Source organism: Camelus bactrianus, chromosome 25 (assembly GCF_048773025.1).
Source record: "Camelus bactrianus isolate YW-2024 breed Bactrian camel chromosome 25, ASM4877302v1, whole genome shotgun sequence".
Taxonomy (NCBI): Eukaryota; Metazoa; Chordata; class Mammalia; order Artiodactyla; family Camelidae; genus Camelus; species Camelus bactrianus.
The window spans coordinates 15,578,510-15,603,307 of NC_133563.1; the positions used below are offsets into that span (position 1 = coordinate 15,578,510).

At 37.0% G+C, this 24,798-nt stretch overlaps 2 protein-coding genes and 1 long non-coding RNA gene across 6 annotated transcripts in view; 2 read left to right on the forward strand and 1 right to left on the reverse strand.

Annotated features, from left to right (window-relative positions):
- PKHD1L1 (PKHD1 like 1) overlaps window positions 1-3,965 on the forward strand; it is a 133,739-nt gene extending 129,774 nt beyond the window's left edge. For both annotated transcript variants that reach the window (XM_010955840.3, XM_045517270.2), the window contains 2 exons: window positions 1,381-1,605; window positions 3,637-3,965. In XM_010955840.3, coding sequence (XP_010954142.2) covers window positions 1,381-1,605; window positions 3,637-3,647 — 236 coding nt within the window. In that variant the 3' untranslated portion in view covers window positions 3,648-3,965. The remainder of the gene's footprint in view (window positions 1-1,380; window positions 1,606-3,636) is intronic.
- LOC123617088 (uncharacterized) lies at window positions 1-13,638 on the reverse strand. The gene is made up of 3 exons (XR_006725163.2): window positions 13,471-13,638; window positions 416-529; window positions 1-312 (listed from the first exon to the last, which is right to left on the reverse strand). It is a non-coding gene; the product is annotated as an uncharacterized LOC123617088 (long non-coding RNA).
- The window catches only part of EBAG9 (estrogen receptor binding site associated antigen 9), a 22,452-nt gene continuing 10,629 nt past the window's right edge, over window positions 12,976-24,798 (forward strand). Inside the window, exons 1-2 of one of the 3 annotated variants that reach the window (XM_074352915.1) lie at window positions 12,976-13,187; window positions 22,237-22,334. In XM_074352915.1, coding sequence (XP_074209016.1) covers window positions 22,252-22,334 — 83 coding nt within the window. In that variant the 5' untranslated portion in view covers window positions 12,976-13,187; window positions 22,237-22,251. Of the gene's footprint in view, window positions 13,188-13,721; window positions 13,780-22,236; window positions 22,335-24,798 lie in introns of those variants that run through there. The other 2 variants (XM_010955841.3, XM_045517277.2) reach the window with 2 other exon arrangements.

The following is a 24,798-nucleotide window of genomic DNA, read 5'->3' on the forward strand; positions in this document are numbered from 1 at the left end:
TGAATAATAACATTTGGGACATGTTTATTTAGCAACCTGTGTGATATATAGTGCTTGTCTCAGTTTCTGTTGCTACACAGCATACTGGCCCCATATCAAATGGCTTAAAACAGTCACCATTTAATTTGCTCACAATAGTGTGGGTTAGGAATCTGGGATTCTTATCTCTGCTCCGTGATGTGGGGGCCTTCGCTGGGATAGCTTGATTGGAGCCATGTCATGGAGGTTTTGATCTTGGATTTCGGCTGAGTTCTTCACTCCTCCCCCAGGGAGTGGCCTCTCCACTAGCCTAGCTTGGGAGTCTTCACAATACTGCAGGAGAAAAAACAAAACAAGAAAATCTAAATTCTTTACACATCAAAACCATTAAGAAAAAATACATTCATTTTTTTTTCAAACTGAAAAAAGGGAGCACTTATTGTCATGAATTGTATCAGTGGCAGAATATTCTGTAGTACAATGTCCTTCCGTCTCAAAGGTTACAGGATGCATTGCTATAGGAAGCACAATGTGGTCAGTAGATTCTCTTCTGAAAAAGAAAAGAACAAAAACATAAATGATTTTTTAAAAAAGATAATAGAAAAAAACGGATGAAAACTTTAGAATTCTACAAGTATTGCACACTCTGCTCTGTGTGGTCACCACTACTATTGACAGCAGTAGTCCAAGAATAAATTACATCAAGGAAAATAATGTTGGTTATCTGATGTTCACAAACTGTGGGAGGATTTAACACACTGCTTAAGATGAGTCCTTTAAGTTCCAAACTCTAAATATATCTAACAAGTGTTTCTTGAAGCTTGTCTACCTTGGAGAAAAAGAAAGAGAGGGTTCACAATCTTGCAATACAAAAGTAGCAAATGACTTAAAGCAAATGTGGAAAACAGTTAAAAATGGTTGAATCTACATGGAGGGCACATGGGTGTGTGTGGTACTCTTCTTCCAACTCTTCTTTATGTTTGAAATTTTTCAAAATAAAAAGCTCAATATCTACCCCTACTTCCCCCAAGTGAGGCTTCTTCACTCCTCCGTCCAGTGCATGGGGATCAGACAGACGCTCAGCACCCTCCCCTCGCTCCCCTACTGTCCCTCGTTTCAAACAGCCTCTCTCCAGTCCTGGGCACTGGGAAAGGACCCCTAAGGAACAGGTACTGATGCTACAGAAAGTAAGTCTACCCAGAGTCCCCCTGCCCATACTCTTCTAACTCTGAGACCCTCTCTACACTTGTTTATGCTTAAACTCATCCATTTGACTCAATTTCCAAAATTATTTCGTTAGGGATTATATAGTAATTCAAAGTCAATGAAAACCCAAGTGGGAGAGTATGAAAGCAAATAATAAAAGGAAGTCAAATACTATGATGATTTTTCCCCCCTCAGGAAAAAATTTAAAGATTGAATTTGTCCTGGATGACACGGTTCGGGCGGAGTCCAGGGCCTTCAGCCTCGCCGCACACTCTGTCTCCGGCGGCGGCGGCTACAGCAAAGCGCCCGCCGTGGGCACAGCCGCCCAGATGGTGACCACCGTAGGGAGCTGTCTGATGGGACGGCTGCTGCTCTCAGAAATATTTACGACTGCAGTTTTGATTTTGAACGTAACTCCAGGTAAGCAGAGTTCACTTTTTCTGTTTCTCTTCACGTACTTAGGTACCAGAAAATGTTTACTAAAGACTGAGTGCACGGCATGGCCCCGCCGCGGACACGAAGACGCAGAATCGAATCAGCCGTTGAGAAAGTGGCTTCAGTGGTAGAGACAAGACCACCCTACGGGAATGTTACTCACATTATATGATGGCATTTAAGATTGTGGGGAATGAGAAATGCAGGTTACGTTAGGACTGTTTCAGTTACCAGGGTCGGAAGCTCAGCTCCAACTGGTTTAGGAAATGAAGCGAACTCGCTTAACAGAGAAGTCTAGAAGTAGTCTGATTTCTGCCACGGCGAGAACCAAGGACTCAAATGATGGCATCCAGAACCTTTCTCTCTCATCTCTCGGCTCCATTCTTCTCAGTGATAGGTTTACTCCCAGGCTGACTCTCTGCCAACACCACCAACCCTCACCGTACAGGTACCTCCAAGCAACTTCGTTTTCACATTCTGCCGGCTCAGCAGCTAATGCAGAAAGAGCAAACCTCTTTCCCAACACTGCCGGCAAACATCCCAGAGCTGTCATTGGCTGGGGCTGCCTGCCCTTTCCTGAACCCATCACTGTGGCCACAAGACGCTGTGAATCTGAGATGGGGTAATAATTTAAAAGGACACCAGTATTTCAGTAGTAAAAGCCAAGACTAGATTTTAAAGTTAAATATGAATAAGATCAGGATGAAGGGAAATAATAAGGATGGTTCTGGGAGTAGCAGAACATACTGGAGGCCGGGGCTTCAGGAAGAAATAATCCTTTCCTCCCTCCTGATGGTAGAAACTAATTCGAAGCCAGCTGTCAAGGGAGAAGCATGGTTTCAAGAAACCCAGCCCTGGCTTCGTACAGCTAATAGGGCAGGAAGGGTTTGGAGCTGAGGGATAAAAGATAAAGACCAGCACAAAAGTTATTGTATTTTAATGCCAGTTTTCTTGTCTCCACAATTCTAACAGAAGTAAAACTTGTCTATTTTATAATAGCATGATAGCATGATTGCTTCAGTTCATTTGTTTCTTCTCAGAAGCATTAAAATATAAGGTATAAGTAGTGCTTATTATATATTTGTACATTTTGTGTCTCCTCATTAAATGCATTTTTTCCTAATTATCTTCACCAACTTTCCTCCTGCTTGTACTTGACAACTTAGGGATTTTACAAAATTCAGAAAATTCTATTTTCAAGTCATTAGTAAATAATATTGTTCCTGGTGTCTTTTTAGGACTGTTTTCCAGATTAAAAAGTTAATCACCAGCTTCTCCTTTGCTACTAAATAAACTATAATTCTTCAATTAAGACATAAGGTAGACACTATAGTCTTAGTTCTTTCAGGATGCTATAACAAAATATCACAGATTGGGTGGCTTAAAGCAGCAGAAATTTATTTCTTACAATTCTAGAGGCTGGAAGTCTGAGATCCAGGTGCCAGCATGATCAAATGAGGGCCCCCTTCTGGGTTGCAGACTTCCCACAGTATCCTCCGATGGTGGAAGGGCTGGGGAGTTCTGAGGGGACTCTTTTATGAGAACACTAATCCCATTCACGAGGGCTGCACCCTCAGGACCTAAGCATCTATCAGAGGCCCTACCTCCTAATAGCATCAAATTGGACGTTAGGTTTTAAAACATATGAATTTGAGGTGGAACATATTCAGACCATAGCAGTCTTTAATGAAATGAAAATCAATTTTTTATAACTTTGCATTCTGAATTACAGTATTTCACTTTTAAGAGTCATGAAGTTCCACTAAATAAAATGACAAAACTTGAATGTGAAAAATACAACGTATAAGCACCACAATTCTTTTTCCACAGCTCCACAAGGGTACATTATTGATGCTAACATTAAAGTGGTAAACTTTGAAATACTCATTTTTACATACTACTTTTGCCATATTAGTCATGCCATAAGATATTAGAAAAGTTAAAATTAATAAAACATATTGTAAATCACACTGTTACTGCTACTTAAAAAATATTTGTATTGTTTTTGCTTTTCAGGAAGCAACTGAAGTACTGTTGTGAAGAACAGGTTGAAACACAAATATAAGAACTGCTTATTTAAGAGCTATTTTGTTGCACAACAAGAAAAAGTCTACAGCATTGTCAAGAAAATATGCTAAAAATATTTTTGTAATATGTAAAATGCACTAATTAATTAGCTTTAATCACAAATCATATTTCTTCAAAATATAATTTTCTTTTGATTCCTTATGTTTGTATGTTCTTATTTCGCTTAAAAAATTTTTAGAAATCTTTGATTTGTGAGCAGATATACCACCTCCAAGTTGCTGAATCAACAAATCATAAAATTCTTTAAGTAGTTGAAAGATCTGGTCTAGTTGTTTTTTTTGTTGTTGTTGAGGTATAGTCGTTTTACAATGTTCTGTCAAATTCCAGTGTAGAAGATCTGGTCTAGTTTTGACTTAACTTCTTTAGATCAGATTGAAAGCATTTTGAATTGTTGTGTGTACTAGGGGAATCTGGTTTTCTCTATCCAGTCATAAGGCTCTGATTTCCAATGATCTAAGCCATTTTAATTTGTAAGGATTTTGAAGAAATGAGATTCTTTCAGACCTTTTTTTGAGACTAAATTGCTGTTTTTCAGATCCACAGGAATTCTAGATTATCTTAGATTTCTGGGCATGCCAATCCTGGCCAGAAAGAGTCTTCTTGGTGTTCCCGGAACAAGTCCAAACTCCTCTGCTTCCTCCTCCTTCCCACTCACAACTGTCACTTCTAAGAGTGTGACCTCCTGTAGCCCAAGGGTACACCAGAAGAGATACTTATTTTCAAGAGGAAAAAATTAGGGAATGCAAAAAAAGCCACAAATTAACATAGCTACATTAACCAAAAGCTCTCATGCTGTAAAAATTGCACTTTTTACTCAGAAAATTCTAAATGAAATGCTTAATTTAGAGGAATAAACCCAATAAACACTTTGTGGCCATGTTCAGAGCAAGTAGAGTTGGCACTCACAGGAGTTACCTTCTAGCACATGACAGGACACATTTGGAACAGCTGAGAGAATCCAACGAAACCCAGAGCTGCTGCTTCTATATACCATTTCCTAGTATATTCACCCCAAGTCATTGTTAATCTTACTTAAGAGAAAAATTATTAACATTTACCATGTAGTAAATCCAAATATCTTTGTATATTTGTGGCATTTCATTCGGTCAAATCGACATCTATTTACCATTTATTGGATACCAGGCATTCTAGTGAGAAAAGTGCAAGGAATAAGATCCCATTTCTGCCATCCACGAGTTCACACGGTAGTTGGGAAAACAGTGTGGGAAAGGTGTTACACAAAGATACAACATACCACGTGAGAGGGACAGACGGTGCCAGAGGGGCTTAGAGGAGGGGCACTTGGCTGGGGGAGAGGGCATCCTGTGTGGATGGAGATGGATGAGGGACAGCTTCCAGAAGAAGATGGTTCTGAGATGAGTGTTGAGGAATAAAGCATGAGATTAGCCAAGGAAGAGTGTCCTGATAGAAGATGTGGCAAAAACAAAGGCTAAAACACCACTAGGTAGAGTTCCTTGAAGACATGAGGCTTTTCCTTACTCAACATTTTTCCTGCCATCTTACAAAGTATCTGGGACTAGTAGATGCAGACTCACTCTGCAGTGGATGAATGGAGCACGGGGAAATCAGCAGGCAGTCTGGTGCTACCTGAGCTCCAAACATGATCAGAGGAAAAGCAAGAGGCAAAGCTGGGGGGTGGGGTGGATGGGGTAGGGTGGGGAAAACTGCCATTTTCTGTGCTGCTTAGATTTACTCTGTAGGTCCCAGGGATGCAGTTTTAACCAGATTATTAAAACAGAAGTTTGGGCTAGGACAAATTGTAAAGGGAGGTTCTAACCAAAGATACAAAACTTAAAAGTAGGCTCAAGCACTAACTGACGGAAGTCTAATCAAGTATCAGTGCTCGACCCATTATATGCCCCAAACCCCAGGGAACACCTATTAAGCTTTCCACGGGGCCTAAATCCAGTCCTTTCCTCCTGACTCCTGGCGTTAGGAGCTGGTACCTTCACTCCTTCCCCTTTGTAAGAGAGCCTCCCAGAAGAGCCATCTCCAAAGAACTGCTCTCCAGACATCCTCCTCGAATCTTCTACTCTTTCAGACTACCTCCTTTAAAAGGGTCCTGCTTGGTTTCAGTCCCCTCTTTTCTTTGATACTTCTCAGTCCTGAGGGGCATAGGGGTGGGGCGAGAGAGGGAATAAAGTTTTGGAGAGAGATTAACTATAAACTCGGCAGGGGAACTGAGTTTTGGGGGACTGAGTTTCACTAATACAAGTCACTTGAATTTCTAAAAGGAATTTCTAAAAATTTGCTTCTTAGCCACAGACTTTGTTAAAAAGTTCCTGATTTAACTTCTCTAGGTTTTTGGCTATCTGCTCTTTTCTAAAGTTATTATATTTTTCTGAAATTATTATAGTACATACCCATAATTATTTATGCCAGATAAATTAGAACTTTGCTACTTTTTAAAATACCTAGTTGTTAAAAATCCATGAACAATATGGCTTCACATAGCCTTCATTCATAAACTAGCCACTTTTTAAAAAAATAATGTTTCTTTGAACAATCCTGCCTTAGAAATTCATGTTTAAATTTTTTAAAATACTTTTTAATGTAAGAAATGGCTGTTTAGCTGTTGAGCAGGTCATTAAAAAATACTTTGTGTATTAGTACTGTTTCTCCAGAATCTGAAAAATTCATAAAGTGAATAAAGTAAATATAATGTTCCCATTTTGGTCAACGTAAAAGACAGAGGATAAGGAGGTAATAAGAATATCTTCTGTATTTCTGGTAATAAGTGAAACATTTATATCTTGTACTGCTATCTCTGCTCTTTTCTAAGCGCTATCATTTTATGATGATTGCAATGATTTCTAGATGAGACATCTACTTTTACTTTTTCTCCATTTTATCTAGAGTACTATCTAAAATACTACTACTGCTACTACTATTACTACTACTAATAATAAAGATTTACCCATCCTTACTAAGTGCCAGAGACTACACTGAATGTTCTATGTGAATTCTTTTCCTTACATTTATGCTATGAATTTATTATCCCCTTTTCCAGATGAGGAAACAAAACTAAAAAGATGAACTTAAACCCCCAGTTCTCAGAGCTTTTACGAGTAAAACTGGGATTCAAATCTAACTCCACAGCCCAGTTTCAACATTTAACTGCCTCCCACTCTTCCCCAAGCAGTAGAAAATGTTTCACTGTGAAGAGAGATTTTTAGAAAAACACATTTATGTCCAAATTCCTGTTCAAATTCTAGGTTTATACTTTACCATCTCTATGCCCTCAGGCAAGTTCTTAGTCTCTCCTCTATTTTCAGTTTCTTCACCTATAAAATGCAGAAAATATCTACCTTGTAGTGTGGTATTTGAGGACCAGTGATATCATATATAAGACACCTAACCCAGTGCCCAACAAGTGGTAAGTCCTCAGTAAAAGGGAGCCACTCCTGTTATTTTTCTGACCATAATATTACCTATATTATGTCGATTGCTGGCCCAATAAACCATTAGGCTTCTTATTACACCAGAGCAGTGCCTCACATGTAATAAACACCATGTGAGTGTTAACTATTAGAATCATTTGCTGGGCACAGGGCCACCTAGAACAAAGACTATCTCTCAGCAGTGAGTGCAGTGAGGAGTGATCAACTTGTGTGCAGTGAGTTATAAAAACAAATAATCTTGTGGCATATTCTAGGAACTTTCCTTGAAAGATGGCTGTTAGGCATCCCTGTGCCCTTTCTTCATCCATTCCTGTTTCTCCTGCTACATGGAACAAGATGCCTTCTTGGACCAGGAGGACAAAGCCAGCCACTTTGGGGGGAGGGTGGAGAAAACTCAGCAGAAAGGAGTCTGGGCTAGTGGCAGCATCAGCCCTTGCTCTTTCAGGGTTTCACTACTACTTGGCCAGAGTCCTATTCCTAGCTATCTATCTCCTGGTTTTATCAGATGTCTAGGTGACAAAACGTGAGAGGAACAAGACAATAGGGAATTCATCCTTCCTACGGGGGAAGGTGGGCAGAGACAGTGCCAGAGCAAGGAAAGAGTTTTAAATACTACATACATCTTTGAAGTTATTACCTGTATACTCCAAAGCAGAGATGCTTAAACCTTGAGCTGAACCCATGGTGTATTTGGTTTAGGAAATGCATCTGAAACAGTTGGAGGGGCAAACCATGCTCATCAGTGGGCATTTTCAGCTTCCTTGGGCTGGCACCAGCTGGCAAGAAGTGTCCAATCTCCAGTGAGAGAAACATAGAGACTTATTCCCCCAAATTCACCTCCCCAGGGAGTAGCTACAGACACAATGCGTAAGACCAAAAAGGAAGGGGCATGCTCTTGGGGTTATAGTACGTATTTGAATACTTGTGGGCAGTCTGACCAGCTACAAGCCACATTACTTGCTGGCTCTGATATACTACTCCAGTTATTGTGATCAGATCATGCTAAAATTAAAAGTCTCCTCAGGAAAAACTGTTCTTCCAGGAATTCTGTTTACTCATAATAAGCTGATTTTATCAGAGAAATACATTTAGGTTAAGGGCCATGTGTTCTTTTGATTCCTGTAACATACCTAGCACACACCGTGCCCATGGTTAAGTGTTGAGTAAATTGTTTAATTAAACAAATGAATAGACAGCATGATGAAACTTTTCCTCTAAAAGATTTTTGACATAAAGAAATCCTACCAAAATAGTATAGAAATTGTACTTTATCCTGATTTACTGCCTTAACATTTCAAATAACAGTGTCTGAAATTCACACCCAGTTAAAGACCACTAGTTATGGTAGCCATGGTAACAGGCTTAGTGCCTAAGAGCAGAAAAAATAACTCCTTTTGAGAAAGATACTTATGAGTGTGTCTGGCTACATGGCAAGAGTATTTTCCTTTGGCTTTTCTTTAATTTATATATTTAGGCAGATGATCGTTTATACATATAAGTTCTCCCTAGGAAGAGAGAAATAAACAGATTAAGTTTTTTATACTGAAATTTTCTAGCATGATTATAACATAGATTTAGTTCTCATTTATAAAGGATTTAATTTCAAATAAAAATTAAAGCAAGAAATATATATTCCATTGTGAGGAGGTGAGTAATTTTCACTGTATGATATTACATTATACACAGGCAAATGCCTTTAGCAAGAATTGCTGTGTCTAATATTTTAAAGGGCCAGAGGTGGTCACAGAAGGATCCAAGAGCAGCAGTTCGAAATAAAGAGATTAAAAGCAACAATCAAGACACGTATCCTCCTAAGTGAATTTGAATTAATGGAGGACAGCAAGTCTCTATTTTGAACAGGAGAGTTAGCATGAAGAAGTACGTGCTTGAAAAATATTTCTATTAATCATGCAGTGAAGTACAGAGCTTATTTAGAGGATCAAAGATCGTTACGATAATCCTGGCTTGTTAAAATAATAGACACTGAGAAGGAAAAAATGGACAAAAATTGTCAACAGATACTATTATGAGAAAAATATACCATGAATATTGAGAAAAAATATGGAGAGGAAAGGGTAGCGTTGCAGGCGTTTTTGTTCTAACAGCTGCTCTTTTACCCTGTCTTTAAAGCAAAGGAAGCAAAAGAGGTGGGGTGGGGGTGGGGGGTGTACTCAAAGCATAGTTTCAAAGCTGAGTGTTCCCTCTTCTTTCCCCCTAATGTGTTACTAATAAATAGATCTCTTTCTGGTTGCTGATGACAGAAAATTCACCTCTGTTTTCCCTGGAAGCACTATTCCTTGTTGTGAGCTAAAAGAAGAGTCTATGGACTTGAAGATGATAAACCTGTACGCCTAAAAGCTTTCATCAATTTTACCGCTTTGTTTCCAACACATTTCCACATATGTTATGTTATTTACTTTGCAAAATAAATCCACAAGGCAGGAATTATTAACCTAATTTTGTAGATGAGAAAACTAGGGTTCAAACTTATTCAAGATCAAAGCCACAATGTCCATCACGCTGTCGCTAAATAGATTAGGCTTTCATTGCTGGTTCAGTGTTGTTTTATTTTTAAGTTTTCAATTCATATACAAGATAAATCATGCTATAAACTGTTGTTATATTGGTTATATGAATCTCAACACATTTACCCTTAAAAATAATAAATGGCATTAGATTGCCAGACCTGCTCAGATCAAGTCTACTTAACTCAAAATATAACTGAACTATATTACAGCTCTAATAACAACGTGGACAGTAGCCAAAAAGTATTACATTACTGAACCTCACTACTGGAACATAGGAGTGAAGAGTTCAACCCATCTTTTTATTTGATTCCATTTCTAGTAAAAGATACGGATTTTTTTTCAATTCCTATCCAGGCCTCTTCTGAAGGGACTTGATTAACTAAATTGTCCTTAAACATGGATCTGCCTGTATTTAGCAATAAAAATTACTACAAATTGAAGATATGCTATAGTAATAATTATGATGAAAAATATTTATTTAAATGCTTCATACAAAGTTAATTTTAACAGAAAATAAATTAAAAAGCTGTTTCAGAAAAGATATATGCACCCCTATGTTCAATGCAGCATTATTTACAACAGTCAAAATATGGAAGCAACCTAGATGTCCATCAATAAATGAATGGATAAAGAAGACGTGATATATATATATATGTATATATATATATATATACACACACACACACACACATACACACACATAATAGAATACTACCCAGCTATAAAAAAGAATAAAATCTTGCCATCTGCAACCGCGTGGATAGACCTAGAGGGTATTATGCTAAGTGAACTGAGTCAAACGGAAAGACAAATACTGCATGTTTTCATTTATATGTGGAATCTAAAAAAACAAATGAACAAACAAAACAGACAGATTTATATAGATTTATACAGAGAACAAATTGGTGTTTGCCAGAAGGGAGGAGAGGGTTAGGGGGTTGGGAGAAATAGGTGAAGGGGATTAAGTGGTACAGACCTTCAGTTATAAAATAAAAAAGTCATCGGGATATAATACAGCATAAGGAATATAGTCAATAATACTGTAATAATTTTGTATGCTGACAGTTGGCTACTAGACTTATTGTTGTAATTATTTCATAATGTACTTGATTGTCAAATCACTATGTTGTACACCTGAAACTAACAGAATGTTGTACATCAACTATACTTCAATAAAAAATTAAAAATAAGCAGTTTCAGGGATTGACCCTAAATATTAAATGGTGATTATGGATATTAAAAAATAGGGGGAGGTTATAGCTCACTGGTAATGTGTTTGCTTAGCATGCACAAGGTCCTAGATTCAATCCCCAGTACCTCCACTAAAAAAAAAAGAGTCTAATTACCTCCCCCCCAAAAGAAAAAATAAATAAAATGATTCTCCAGCATATTAAAATGTATTATTTTGAAGGCAAGCAAAATTCTCTAGAAGAGAAAGATCAATAAAACAATTCGTTAAAATTATCACCAGATAATCCTTTGCTTTCAAATGTTCAAAATCCACTATATGAGCGGCAAGGCTTTGTCTTGCTTGATCAAGAAATGAATGTGATTTTATGATCTTTATTCAACCATGAACAGCTACTCATCAATAAAAAGCCATTAATGTCCAAGTCAGAACAGCAGGTCTAAGATTGTGCTAAGGAAAAAACCAACCCTTAAGCAAAAAGCCAGGGAACTGAGTTTGGCAAAATCTGGAAATGCTGAGTTGTGTTTGCAAGGTCTGCCCCACTCCCCAGGCAGGCATGGAAAGTCAGTCGACAATACTCATACCTAGCTGGAGAACTCAGAACAAGGACGCCTATCCAGGCTTTGAACAGGGAGAGTAAGTGATGAGTTGGAAGCTGACAAAATGAATAAATCAAGCTGGGGGTTGGGGATCATAGATCAGGTTATGTCCCTATGCTCCTCCCACTTGACATTTGGTGGTTCCCCATCCCCATCCCACCCAAGTCTTGGGCAGAGGTCAGGACTTCAAACTGCACACATCCAAGACGTGGTCCCCAAGCAAAATCCCAAATTACTGGCACCTGTGATCCCCAATTACAGGATTACTAGTCATCAACTAGGGTAAAGATGACTTTTAAATAGTCTTTTATAGGTAATTTTAAAGTAAATTTTTAGTTTGCAGTATTTAGCAAGCGTTCTGTTTCTTTTGTTATTGTAGTAGAAAACAAGTATTCAATACTTGTTTCTAGAAAAATATATATCTTTTCATTTGCAAATGGAAATTTTAATAAAGAAAATAAGAATAATAAGAAAGAAGGGAATATAGGGATATAGTAAACAAGTTGAAGCAAAAAATACAAGTCACTAAGGAAAAGCATTTTGAAAACATGTTCATGTCAAAATGTAGGCTATTTTGGATTATTAAAGTTTGAATTATTGTAATTTAGGCATTTGTTAGAGCAGGTGTTTAAAAGGACTGCAGAGGGTCAAGTTGACTTCGGGAGGTGTAGTTACTGGGAATGATATGTAGTAACGGAGTAGTAAGAGCAGCTCTTATCTGTGAATGTTTGCTTTGTAACTAAGCTTGCAATCATTAGCCACGAAGTAGGCACTATTATAGCCATTTTACTGATTAAACTGGGGTTTGAGATGGAGTAGCTTATCCAAGGATACACAGCCTCTTTTCAGAGCAACAGTCATAAACATTCTCTTTCTTCCTTCTCCTTCTTGGGAATAAAAAAATTATTAGTAGAAACGTGCTTCAGATTGGGGTGGCGTGGCGAGGGTGGAGGTACTAGGAAGTTAAGTGGGCGGGTAAGTGCTGGTCAGGATGTCAGAACAAACTTTTAAACTTCCAGTTAAAGGAAATTAAGTTAAAAATTACTTCGAAAGTCCTGAATTAAATTCAGCGTTCAGCACCCCTAATGGTCGAGATCTGGCCTACCCAGATCCATCATTCTGAGGCATTTTTTGCAATCTAAACACTGTTTTTCTTTGGTCCCATCTGGTAGGGGGATTCTGTGGGTTTAACGAAAAGAGGTATGGTTGGAGCGGAGAAACGCTGTACCGAATGCGCGGCATCACAGGATGCAACCAGACACTCCGCAACAACAGTCTGTACCACCAGCAACCGTCACATACACAGAAAACTGCGCCTGACCAGTCGAGGCCGCTGCCACGCCAGCCGTCGCCGTTAGCCCCGCCCCCAGCGCTCATTGGCTTTCAACCCCGACGCCAGACCCGTAACCTCTCGTCTATTGGTCCAGACAGGACCGGGGCGGGGTGCGGAAGTGAGGGCCTGGAAACTACCGAGAGCCGTCCTGGAGAGCGAAGGAGGAGGGGCAGGGGGTGGGACTAGGGGAGGGTTTCCCGAGGAAGGGGCGGCCATGGCAGCTGCGCGGCGGCAACGGCGGCTGAGGAGGAGCGCGCGCCCGGCTTTGAATGAGCGGTGCTGGGACTGAACGGGCGGAGCGCGAGCTCGAGGAAGCGACCGGCAGCGCGCGTGCGCGCGCCTTGTGTGCGCGCGCGGCCCGCGGCAGCTCGGAGTCTCCGCCGGGCGGGCGGGGAGGGGGAGGGGCAGGTGAGTGTGTGCGGCTTGCGCGTGCCCGTGAGGGGCTTCCCTCCCCCACCCCACCCCCACCCCGATCACTACCCCGGTCTTGGGGGGGGTATCTTCTCCCCTTCCGTGATTAGCCCTTCTCTCCATCCCGCACTTCCCGCCCTCCTGCCTTCCTTTTCGCCCCTCCACCCAGTTTCCCCCGACCGAGGCCGACTGCCACTCTAAGGTAGTATTTCCGGGTCAGTGTGACCTTTGGGGTGATGGAACCGCGACCCGGAGCGGGCCCCGGGCGTGTAGCTCTTACCATGCCGCGCTTACGCTTGGGAGACCGGCCTGCGGAGCGGCTGCCGGGAAACCCTCGAGTCCCCAGATCCGCTCCCCACAGGGAAATTTGCCCGTTCTCCCTGCCCCTCTTCTACTGGCCTTGCTCCTTCTCAGGCAGATTTTTCCACAATCCGAATCCCAGCCCACCCGGCACTCACTTGGAACAATTTAGAGCGTTTCACAAAACGCCGTGCGCATGGCGTCGGATTGTGTAACCTGAAAACGCCCCTGTCGTTTTTCTCATCTGTACAGTGGGTATGATTTTTTTTTTTCCATCAGCCAGTTTTAGGTGGGTAATCTGAAGTTAAAGCATTTTAGTTATGAAACTCTTCTTTTTGAGTCTTTCAGGGGACTTTTCTTTGCCTTTGTAAGAGCTTCACTGGTGTTACGTATTTGAGGGCCTGACTTTGAGTTGCTAGTCATGGTCCAGTGTTCCAGTGTTCGCCCCACTCTTTCTCTTACACTCTACTTCTAGTTCCCTATCTCTTGCCGCTGCCGAACGTTGATTTTTCAGATTTACGTAATTTCAGGTAGACTTTGTTTTTGGAGCCTTCCAATATTCCTTAATCTACTTGAAGGAGTTACAAACTTAAGTTTAGGGCTGTTCTGTACAGTACTAGATCACATGGTGTTTCAAATTTTGGTATTAAAAAATTCAAAAATACAGTTTTAGAAGTAGAGCCGTTGATGACTCGTTTAGTGTGTACCAGCATAGATGGTAGCTTGATTTATTTAACGAATATAGTAACTCTGCTGAAAAGATCTCACCAGCAGTTTGCAAGGAATTACAGGGAGGAAAGAGACATTTAATCTTTCAGTTTCTAATGCAGCATTCTTTTTTTAAATTGTAGGTGAATCTTTTTCACTTGACACAGCCAAGCTTTCATTCTTAGTGGTTTTCTGGAGATGTTAGTCTAAAACCCCTGAGAGTAAGTTGCTTCGTGGTTCTGAACTTTATTCTGCTATATCAAGTTTTGTTATTTTTCTTGTAATTTTAAGGGAATTTTAATTTTACGATTACATTATATTAGCATTTCTCAGTTCTGGAAAGCAATCAAAAAGTAAGGTAGCTGAAGATACATACCCCTCAAATTGGTGACCTAGAGAGCATTTCAAAAATCAACTGAGGCAATGACTATAAAATTAAAGATTTCTTAAATGGGATATGGTATGGGAAGAGCCTGGGCTTTGAGGTCAGTCTCTAAATTGTGGGTGAATGAATCTGAACTTCACTAACAGATGAAGTCAGGGTCATCTGTTAAATGAGAGTAATGAAACTCACCTCTTGTTTTTGTCCTTAGGATTACAGTGAGGCTATAGAGCATACATCCTCTAGAACAGTATTAAATGCTCATGGAATGATAATTTCCCTTCATTCAACAAGTATGTGTGTACCTAGCATGTACTTGGCATTGGCTAAGACCTAGGAATACTGAACTGAGCAAGACTGATGGGAACATTCTCTCCCTAGTCCTGCCCGTAGTCACTAGCTTGTGACTATTAAGCAGCGGGCACAAGATTTCTCTGTACTGGGTCAGTAGTGTTTCCCTTCACTCAGGGTAGTATCTGTTGCATAAGCATAATACGTGCTAAATATATATATATATAGAGTTGAATTAAGTTGGAATATTAAAGTAAATATGGGTCTCAAAGAATATTCCTGCCTGCAAGTCACTGTAATTGATAAAATCAAAAGTGTTGCATCTTGATAGTTAACTTGATTGCATTTTCCCCGTTTTGGTTCAGCTAGTTGTAAAATTACTCTTGGATCCATCACTGAATTACTGAGAATGTTTATTGTTTATGAGGTATTCTTGGCTTTTGAATTAAATAGAGCTAGGATTGAATTTAGATCATTGGCTGTACTATCATTGGCTGTGCAATCATGGAAAATGAGAATAATAATATCTACTGCGTAAGGTGGTTTTATGGGTTAAAATAAGATAATATGTAGATAGTACTTGGTACATAGTAGCTTCCCTCTTTCTTATCACAAAAGCAAATTTTCCATAGAATGAGGATATTCTTAATTGTGAAGGAGAGAATTCTAGTCTAGTGTTAATAATAGTCCCACTTTCTAATTTACTGTTGGAACAAAACTCTAAATTTTATTCCCAGTTATCATTGAAGTTATTCAGGTTGATAAATACTTATTGAACAATGACACATAGCATTATTTGTGGCAAGGTGATGACCACTGTTAACTAAGGCTCTCTATGAAATTTATTCTCAACTCTTAATTTATATATATCCTGAGACCCACTCTGCTTCATAGTCTTTAAATGCTTTCACCCTTTAAAATGTCCTGATAGAGTATCTCCTCAGCTCTGTTGCCTTTTCCCTCTAGTGTCACATGCTCTGCAGTCTCTCTTCTAGTTATCTTTTTTTTTTTAATTTTTCTGAAATTTTAAGCTAAATCTTCATTTAGGGAAGTTTGCTTTGTTTGGTTGAGTTTTATTCTTGACAGTCAGCTTTAAAATGAAGCTTTTATTCATCGTAATTGTTCAGATCATTCTACTCATAATGAAACAGTCAAACCTTTCAGGTCTTATTTTGCAGATGGTAACTGGACATACTAGGTAAGATCCTCATGGGAAGGATTGTGCAGGATGGATAAGGTATAGAGAAATAACTAAGTACAAAGCAGAAAATAAAAGTGCAGTCAGAAGAATACTGGAATTAAGACTTTGCAGTAGTTCAGCAAGAAGTAATAAAGGCTTATGCTAGGGAGATGGCAGTGGAAATAGGGAAGAATATGGATGGGCAGTATTAGGAAATGGAGTAAAGTCTTTTTTGGCAGTTTGCAGGTTAGGAGAAAGGAGGAGTCAGAGTTGTTGCGTTTTTTGAATCCTAGTAAACCACTGATTGGGGATGTTTTTGACAGAAGCATTTAAGTTGCTTGAAGAGTGAAATTCTTAATATGTTCTTGGTTCAATTTCTTTAAGTCGCAGTTCTTTCCCTCCTCTCAGTAGGCCAGCTCCAGATACAGACGTTCAGAAACCGTTCAGCTCATGTGGCGGTACAGCCTGCACGTGACAAAATGCACGAGCACTGCTAAGGGAGCCTTTGGAACTTTGTCACTGTAAAGAGTCTACTTCCTCTTTCTACTCTCTAATCTTAGAAGTAGACAACGTGTAGCCCTTCTTTAGAAGGGACTGGCTTGCTTTAGTAGTGGCTATACAGAGCAGTCAGGTACTACAAGAGTTAACTGTGTTTTCCTTGCTTCCTGGTTTTGTTTTGTTTTGAATTTTTATATTAAGGTGTAACACACAGGCAGTATACATAGTAAAGTATGCTGGTATTGCTACCACTCAGATTGAGATGTAGATCTTAGTTCCTTGGTGCTTCCATACCATCCCCCCACCAGAGGTGATCACTGTTTTTTAGTGTTTAATTTTTAACCTACTCAATATAATATCTTACTAGTTGATAACACTATTAACGTGCTGTTTTCAAGACTCTAGGAGGTAATTGCGCATATCTGATAAAAACAAAACAGTGCCCTCTGCTTTAATCCACATGAAATACATTTTAAAACAGTATATTATTAGTAGTACAGTGATGGTATATTTATCCAGGGAGATTTGAATCTTTATGTTATATTTATAAATTTTATTGTTTATCTTATACCCATATGATAGAATTTTTAAAAAGTCAACATTTCAGTTTTGAATAGATGGAACATACAGCTGTCCTTTTAATTTGGTTCCATGATAATTGTTACTTAAGTTATGTTTTATTTCCTTTTAAGTAAATATGTATAGAACTAAAGTCCAAATACACTGTTTATTTTTTTTTATTTTGGAAGAAATATCAAATAATGTTTTCCCCTTTTGTTTTATGGAATCACTCTACTCTAAATATTGGTATTAGTCAACTGTAACGATTGCTTGGAAAGTTGTTACTTAATGGACTGGGAGCAGGATGAGTTTTAGTTGTGTCTTTGTTGTTAGCTTCTTGCCTCACCTTGAGCAGAAAAGTTAACTTCAGTGTATCTTAGTTTGCTGGTTGAGAAAACTAACAAGTTGGATAATATATTGATACATTCAAACTACTCCAACATAGGAATCATATGATTCTAAATGCTTACTCAGTAATATTCTTCTGATGAGTAAAAGGCAAGGGAAAGCTAAAACATAAAATTCCATTGTCAGAAACACCATTCCTCTGTGTCTGTATATGCCTGTAATATCCTGTGACTTGATTTAACATGTGATCTACTCTACCTCTCTACAGTGGAAAAATGACCATCTCTCATGAATTAACAAATTTTAGATTCCTTTTCCCTCTTGTGTATTTATTTTGAAACTCTAAATGAGGAAACTGTGGTTATTTAATATATTTAATTCTAACTTGTGCCAAAGCTCATAATATTTAAATTAGTGCTTGTTAGGATAATATATATAGTACATATATGGCACAGGTGATTAAATGTGTAAAGAAATATTTGAAAACAGTGACCATGTTTAAAAGGCTAGCAAAACAGTACCTGGTTTTTTTTTGTTTCTTTTTTTTTTTGAGAACTTTTTATCCTGTGGTTGCCATGACTTTAACTAGTTCCCAATTCCATAGCATTTCTTTTATATGGAATCATATGTTTTGATTTAATCAGAGAGGCAGTATGTGTGTGTGATCTTTCAGGACTTGACCATTAGAATCAGACTCCTTGGGTTCAAATTCCACTTCTGTAACTTGCCATCTCTGTGTCTTCGGGCAGATTACTTAACCCCTCTGTGCCTTGGTTTCCCTATCTAAAATAGGGATAAAGGAGTACTTGCCTTAAGTCCTTCATAGGGTTGTGAGCATTAAATGAGTTATTACATGTAAAGCATTAAGAGGAAAGCCTGTAATAGAGTAAGAGCTGTTATGGTACATTGAAATGCTGCTATGAAATAGAGTTCCAGTCCTAGAGAAATTCTATAATATGTGTCCTGTCACGAACTGACCTAGTTTCCTAATGGAAGTTGACTCTCCAGAAAGAGTTATAAATAATCAATACAAGATAATGATATTAATGACTTCTTTTAAGATTCTAACCAGAATCTGAAACTTTCATAAATGATATATTGCTTAAAAAAATATCTTATTAGAGTAGATTGTTTTTACTAGATTTTTTAGCTACAGTTGACATACAATAAACTGCATGTATTTAAAATGTACAGTTTTATCAGTTTTGGTGAAACTGAAAACCACCTATAAAATCATCACCGTAATCAAAGTAGTAAGTATATCCAATACCTGCAAAAGTGTTTGCTCATGCTCCTTTGTAATCCATCCTTCCCCATCCCAAGGCATCAGTGATACACTTTTTGTTACTATAGATTTGTTTGTCTTTTCTAGAGTTTTTTTTTAATAAATGTCATCATATATTATATATATATATTTATATAGTTTCTTTCATTCAGCATAATTATTTTGAGATATATCTATGCTATTGCTTGCAATAGTAGTTCATTCTTTTTTGTTTCTGAATAGTATTCTGTTATGTGTATATACCATAATTTGTTTATCTGTTCACCTGTTAATGTATATTTCAGTTGTTTCCAGTTTGAAGCTATTAAAAATAAAGCTGCTATTCAGATACAACCCATTATTGTATGGGTGTATACTTTCATTTATCTTGGATAAATTCCTAGGAGTAGAATGGCTGGGTCATATGATACATGTTTGTTTAACTTTGTAAGAAACTACCAACTGTTTTCCAAAATGGCTGTACCATTTTATATTCCCACTACCAGTGTATGAGTTATGGTTGCTCCACATCCTTGATAGTACTTGGTATTTTTAATTTGAACCATTCTAATATGTATGTAATGGTTTTTAAGTATTGTTTTAATTTGCATTTCTCTGATGATTAATGATGTTGACCATTGTTTCATGTATTTATTTACTATTGTATATCTTTTTTGGTGAAGGGTCTATTCAGACCTTTTGCCCAGTTTTTAAAATTGAGTTGTTATTTCTTACTGAGTTTTGAGAGGTTCTACTATATTCTAGATACAAGTCCTTTATCTGACTTACGCTTTGCAAAGATTTTCTCCCAATCTGTGGTTTGTCTTTTTATTCCCTTAACAGTGTTTCTGAGTTACAGAAGTTTTTAATTTTTATGAAGCCCAGTTTATCTTTTTAATGGATTGTGCTTTTGGTGTCATATCTAAAAAATCTGTGCCTAACTCAGGTCACAAAGATTTTGTTCAATTTTTTTTCTAGAAGTTTTGTGGTTTTAGGTCTTACATTTAGGTCTGTGATCCATTTTTGAGGACTTTTTGTAAATGGTGTGAAATACGGATTGAAGTTTTTTGGGTTTTGGTGGCTTTTGGGGGGCATATGGATATCCAGTTTTTCCAGCACTATTTGTCAAAAAGACTATCCTTTCTGCATTGAACTACCTTCATATCATCATCAAATTTGTTGCTCATGTTTTGTGAGTCTCTTTCTCTACCTTCTGTTCTGTTCTGTTGATCTGTTTATCAGTTCTGACTGCAGTACTGCACCGTTTTGATTACTGTAGCTTTATAACAAGTCTCACAATTAGGTAGTATTAGCTCTTCTACTTCATTCTTTTTCAACATTGTTTTGTCCATTATAGGTCCTTTACATTTCTATATGAATTTTAGAGTTAACTTGTTAAACTTTAGAGAAGGAAGCCTGCTGAGATTTTGATTGGGATTTCATTGAATCTCTAGTTCAATTTAGGGAGATTTGATATCTTAACAGTATCAAGTTTTGAGCTGTGAAAGATCTTTTTAAGTTAATTAGGGTCTTTTAATTTCTCTCAGCAGTATTTTATAGTATTCAGTAAGTATACAAGTCTTTTATTAGATTTGTCCCTAAGCATTTCATTTTTTTGTACTCTTACAAATGTTTTTTAAATTTCAATTTGTGATTGTTTGTTGTTAACATATAAAAATGCAGTTGATTATAGATTCCATTGAATGTTCCTACATAGACAGATACAGTTTTGGTTCTTCCTTGCAATGTGAATGCCTTTTGTTTCCTTTTCTTGCTTAATTGCATTTGCTAGAACCTCTGCTTCAGTGTTGAGTAGAAGTCATGAAAGCAGATGTTGTGTTGTTCATAATCTTAGGTGGAAAGTGTCCAGTTTTTCACCATTAAATCTCACGTTACTATAAGTTTTTCATAGATGTCTTTGGTCAGGCTGAGAAAGTTCCCTTCTATTGCTATGTGTTTATATTCATAAGATATTGGTCTCTATTTTTCGTTTCTGGTAATGTCTTTGGTCTGAATTAGTATCAGTGTAATCTGGCCACAAAGAATAAGTTGGTAAATATCCCTTCTTTTCAGTTTTCTGGCAGTTTGTATGGAATTGGTATTACTTCTTAAGCATTTGGTAGAATTCACTGGTGAAGCCATCTGGGCTTGGGGAATTTTTAACTACAAATTCAATTTCTTTAGTAAGTATAGAGATTTTCAGGCTATCTGTGTCTTCTTGCTGTCCTTTCATAACTTGTTTCTTTCAAGAAATTTGTCCATTTCATCTCATTTGTCAAATATAGGCATAAAGTAATATTTTCTCAATATCCTCTTAATATCTGCAGATTCTCTAGAAATGTCACCTCTCTTTTGTGACACTGGCATAATTCAGTTATTAGGGGTATATATGTTTTGGATTGTTCTGTGCTTTTGATTAACAGACCCCTTTATCATTTTTAAATGAATATTTTTATGCCTTCTAGTATTATTTTCCCTAAAATCTATTCTCTAACATTGAAATAGTCAATTCAGCTTTCTTTTGATTAGTGTTAGCATGGTATATTTTTCCCCCATCCTTTGCTTTTAACCTGTGTGTTTTTATATTTAAAGTACATTTCTTATAGGCAGCATATAATGATGTAATTTCTTTTTTATCCAATCTAACAATCTTTGGCTTTAAATTTGCATTTAGTGAGATTATTGATCCAGTTAGGTTTAGTTCTTTTATCTTGCTATTTGTTGTCCCATCTCATATTTGTTCCCCTTTACCCTGTTTTCTGTCACCTTTTCTATTGAGTATTTGTATCTCCTTTGTTGGCTTATTAGCTATAACTGGACTTTAGCCCTTAGAGAATATGACTTAGTTGATTTACTGGGGTGGGCCCAATTATCTTTACGCCTTAAAATCTATGTGGACCACTGAACCAGATGACCTCGAGTTACTTCTAACTTATTAGCTATGTGCCCTTAAGTTACTTGACCTCTCTTAATTTAATTTCCTCATCTGTAAAATGAGTAGAATAAAATGTATATATCTAAAAGTTAAAAGTTTAAAAATATTTTGACTAGTACTAATTATGTTCATATGATTCAAACCTCAAAAAGTACAGAAGACTCAGTATGTACTGTTTTATACCTTTTTTGATTTTTAATTTTTTGATAGAAAACAAATTGTAAATAAATAAATTATTAATAGGTAATTTAAGTAAAATTACTTTAAAAAACCATTCTGAGAATATTTTGAATAAATTTTTTCCCTCAACTATTGAAAACTCTTCAAAACCTTAGTTTCTTACACTTGATCTTAGCCATAAAGCTGAGAAGCAATTAAAAAAACCTTGGTTTCTTTAATTGTCAGTATGATTTACATTTTAGTTTTTAAATGTACTGTTTTATATTTGTGGTTTCTAAAGGAAAGTAAAAAAGTGTCTAATTTTCACAATTCATAATAGAACTTTTCAGGTTCACTTCAAAACAGGAGTATAGCTAATGAAATCACCATAATGCATTTATTTTTGTGCTTTTTCCACAGGTTTTGATTCTTACCATGGCTATTACACAGTTTCGGTTATTTAAAGTTTGTACTTGCCTAGCAACAGTATTCTCATTCCTAAAGAGATTAATATGCAGGTAAACAAATTTTATGTTCACACTAACCTGTTTATCTTCTTGCTAATTTTGGATCCCTTCATAACTACAAAAAGGCATGACATACTATTTTTAAGCTAAATTTCTTGATTGCAGTATTCATTCATTAATCTCTAGTATTTTTAATATTTTTTCAGATTTTTATATATTTTATGTATACTTTTATATATTTTTTCAGATCTAAGAAGTAGAGGTTCATTTCTTTTCATTCTTTAAAATTATTACGTCTTCCACTAAAATAACATTCTTAGTACTATATAATTTCAGAGATAAGCAAAGCAACTTTCATTATTATAATCATCAGAAAGTTTTTATGTACATAATTGTTTCATTATCAGGATGTTTTAAAGTGGTTAGATGGAATTAGACACAGGTATTTACATACTACATTATGAGTGTAATTTTTATATTTAAAAAAAAACTTTAACAGAGAAACCCTACACAAAAAAGATTTTTTTTTCTTGTCTCTTAAATAACATTCCAGAATGTGTAGGTGGTCCATGGCAGGTAAGTCTTAACTTCTGCTTCAGTTAAGTCATCCACAGACCTGAATTCTTTCTATTTTGTCATAATGCTGTACCCTAGAGCTACAGTTCCTTAGGCACTTCAGGGCTTCGCATTACACGCATGGGGTTGCCATAGGATATTTTAAATTTTTCAGTAAAACACGGTGAATATAATAGTCAATGTCTGTTAAACACTGCACAGACTATTGGCTCTAGGTAATTCACATGCGCAACGTTAGATCCTACAGTATTACTTTTGATGATGTTCTTGAATGGTTGCGATAAGTTTTTGTTTACTTGTATTTTTGATGACCTATCTTTGTAAAGCTAGGATTTTATGTTATAATTAAAAGCAAGTACTGAACCAAAAGTAATATAGAACAGAAAATGACGGTGATGGTATCCAGTCTGATTCCAAGGGTTGAGAAGCTGTGTGGTATCCAACAGGTTCACACATTCCATTAGTAAGTAATTGTGGTTGTTAAAGAATGAAATCAAAATATTATTTTTCTTTAAATTCATATATATCTTTTTCTAGTGACTACTAAGCAGATAGGACATACGTAAGTATTACATTGTTTGGGTCTGACTACTTAATCAGTGGAACTGTTAGTATCCCTAGGCCAAATTGCTGACTTGCTAAGAGTAAGATAGGGTAAAAGAGGAAATGGAGGGCAGTCAGCTCTCTTTTTTTAGTGGATATGATTTAGAAGTTGCACATAACTTTGTTCACAGCCTACTGTCCAGAGCTTAGCCACTTAGCTGCAAGGGAAACTAGGAAATATACTATCTGCCTAAATGGCCATTTTATAACTACTAAAACTCTGAGGATTAAGTGGCATTGACTTTATTGTTAGAAGTAGCATGGCTGGGAATTAACTAGGTTAAAGCAGGATAAAATTGAGTATTAATTGCCAGGAGGTATGTTAATAGTGGTGATAAATTGTAGGTGTTTTTCTCTTTGGGTCTGTTATTTTCCAAAACTTTTGCTGAATACTGGTTACTTTTAGTATAAGATATTGTATTTGATTTAAAAATATTAAGGACATTTCTATTGTCACTAAATTTCTCTTGTCATTGTAAATATATTTAAGATTGATTGTATGTTCAGTTTTAAAGAAAACTAACCGTTTGTGGGAATAAGCATTTCATAAGTGTCAGAAGGAACCTAGATCATGTGTTCTAAAATACCAGGTTTACATCATAAATTTAGTAGTAACCTATATTGCTTTTCTATTCATCCTTTAAACAAATAAAGTATGATTTCTGAACTTAGCTAACTTTACCAGTTAGCTCTAAGCAGATGTTTTATAGATTATTTGAAGTGAAGCAAGTGACTAATCATTTATAATAGCTACCACTTTTTAACACCTTATTCTATAGCAGGCACTGTCTAGTGTCTAGCTACTTTAAATATATCACTTAATTAAATCCTCACAACAACCTTGCAAAGGTAGGTTTGAATACCTGCCTTTTACAGATGAGGACACTGAGGCTAGGAGGAAGGTGATTCCAAATAGACTCATAATGAATAGAAGTAACATTAGAAACCGTGGTTGACACAGGTTCCACAGCCTGTGCTCTTCACAATTGAGGGACAAGACCCATCTTGTTTAATATAGTACTTGTCCTCCTAATCCTTAAAACTTGCTGGGAACAGTTTATAGTTCAACCCAGTGATTTTCAAACTTTAATAGTTTAATAGGTAATCTTAAGAAACCAACTATGTAAAACAAGCAAAAGCCAGGCCACCCTCATTAAAACAGCACAGCTGTCCCAGAGCTTCACCTACAAAACTCATAATGCTCTAAGGAGCATGGTTTCAAACCAGTTTTGTATTTTTGTTTTTGGCCTTCTATTCCTCCTGAGTTTGTCTATAATTGAGTCCTAAACCAAAAAGCAGTTGTGTTGTCCTGTCCAATATTTTGAAAACATTTAAG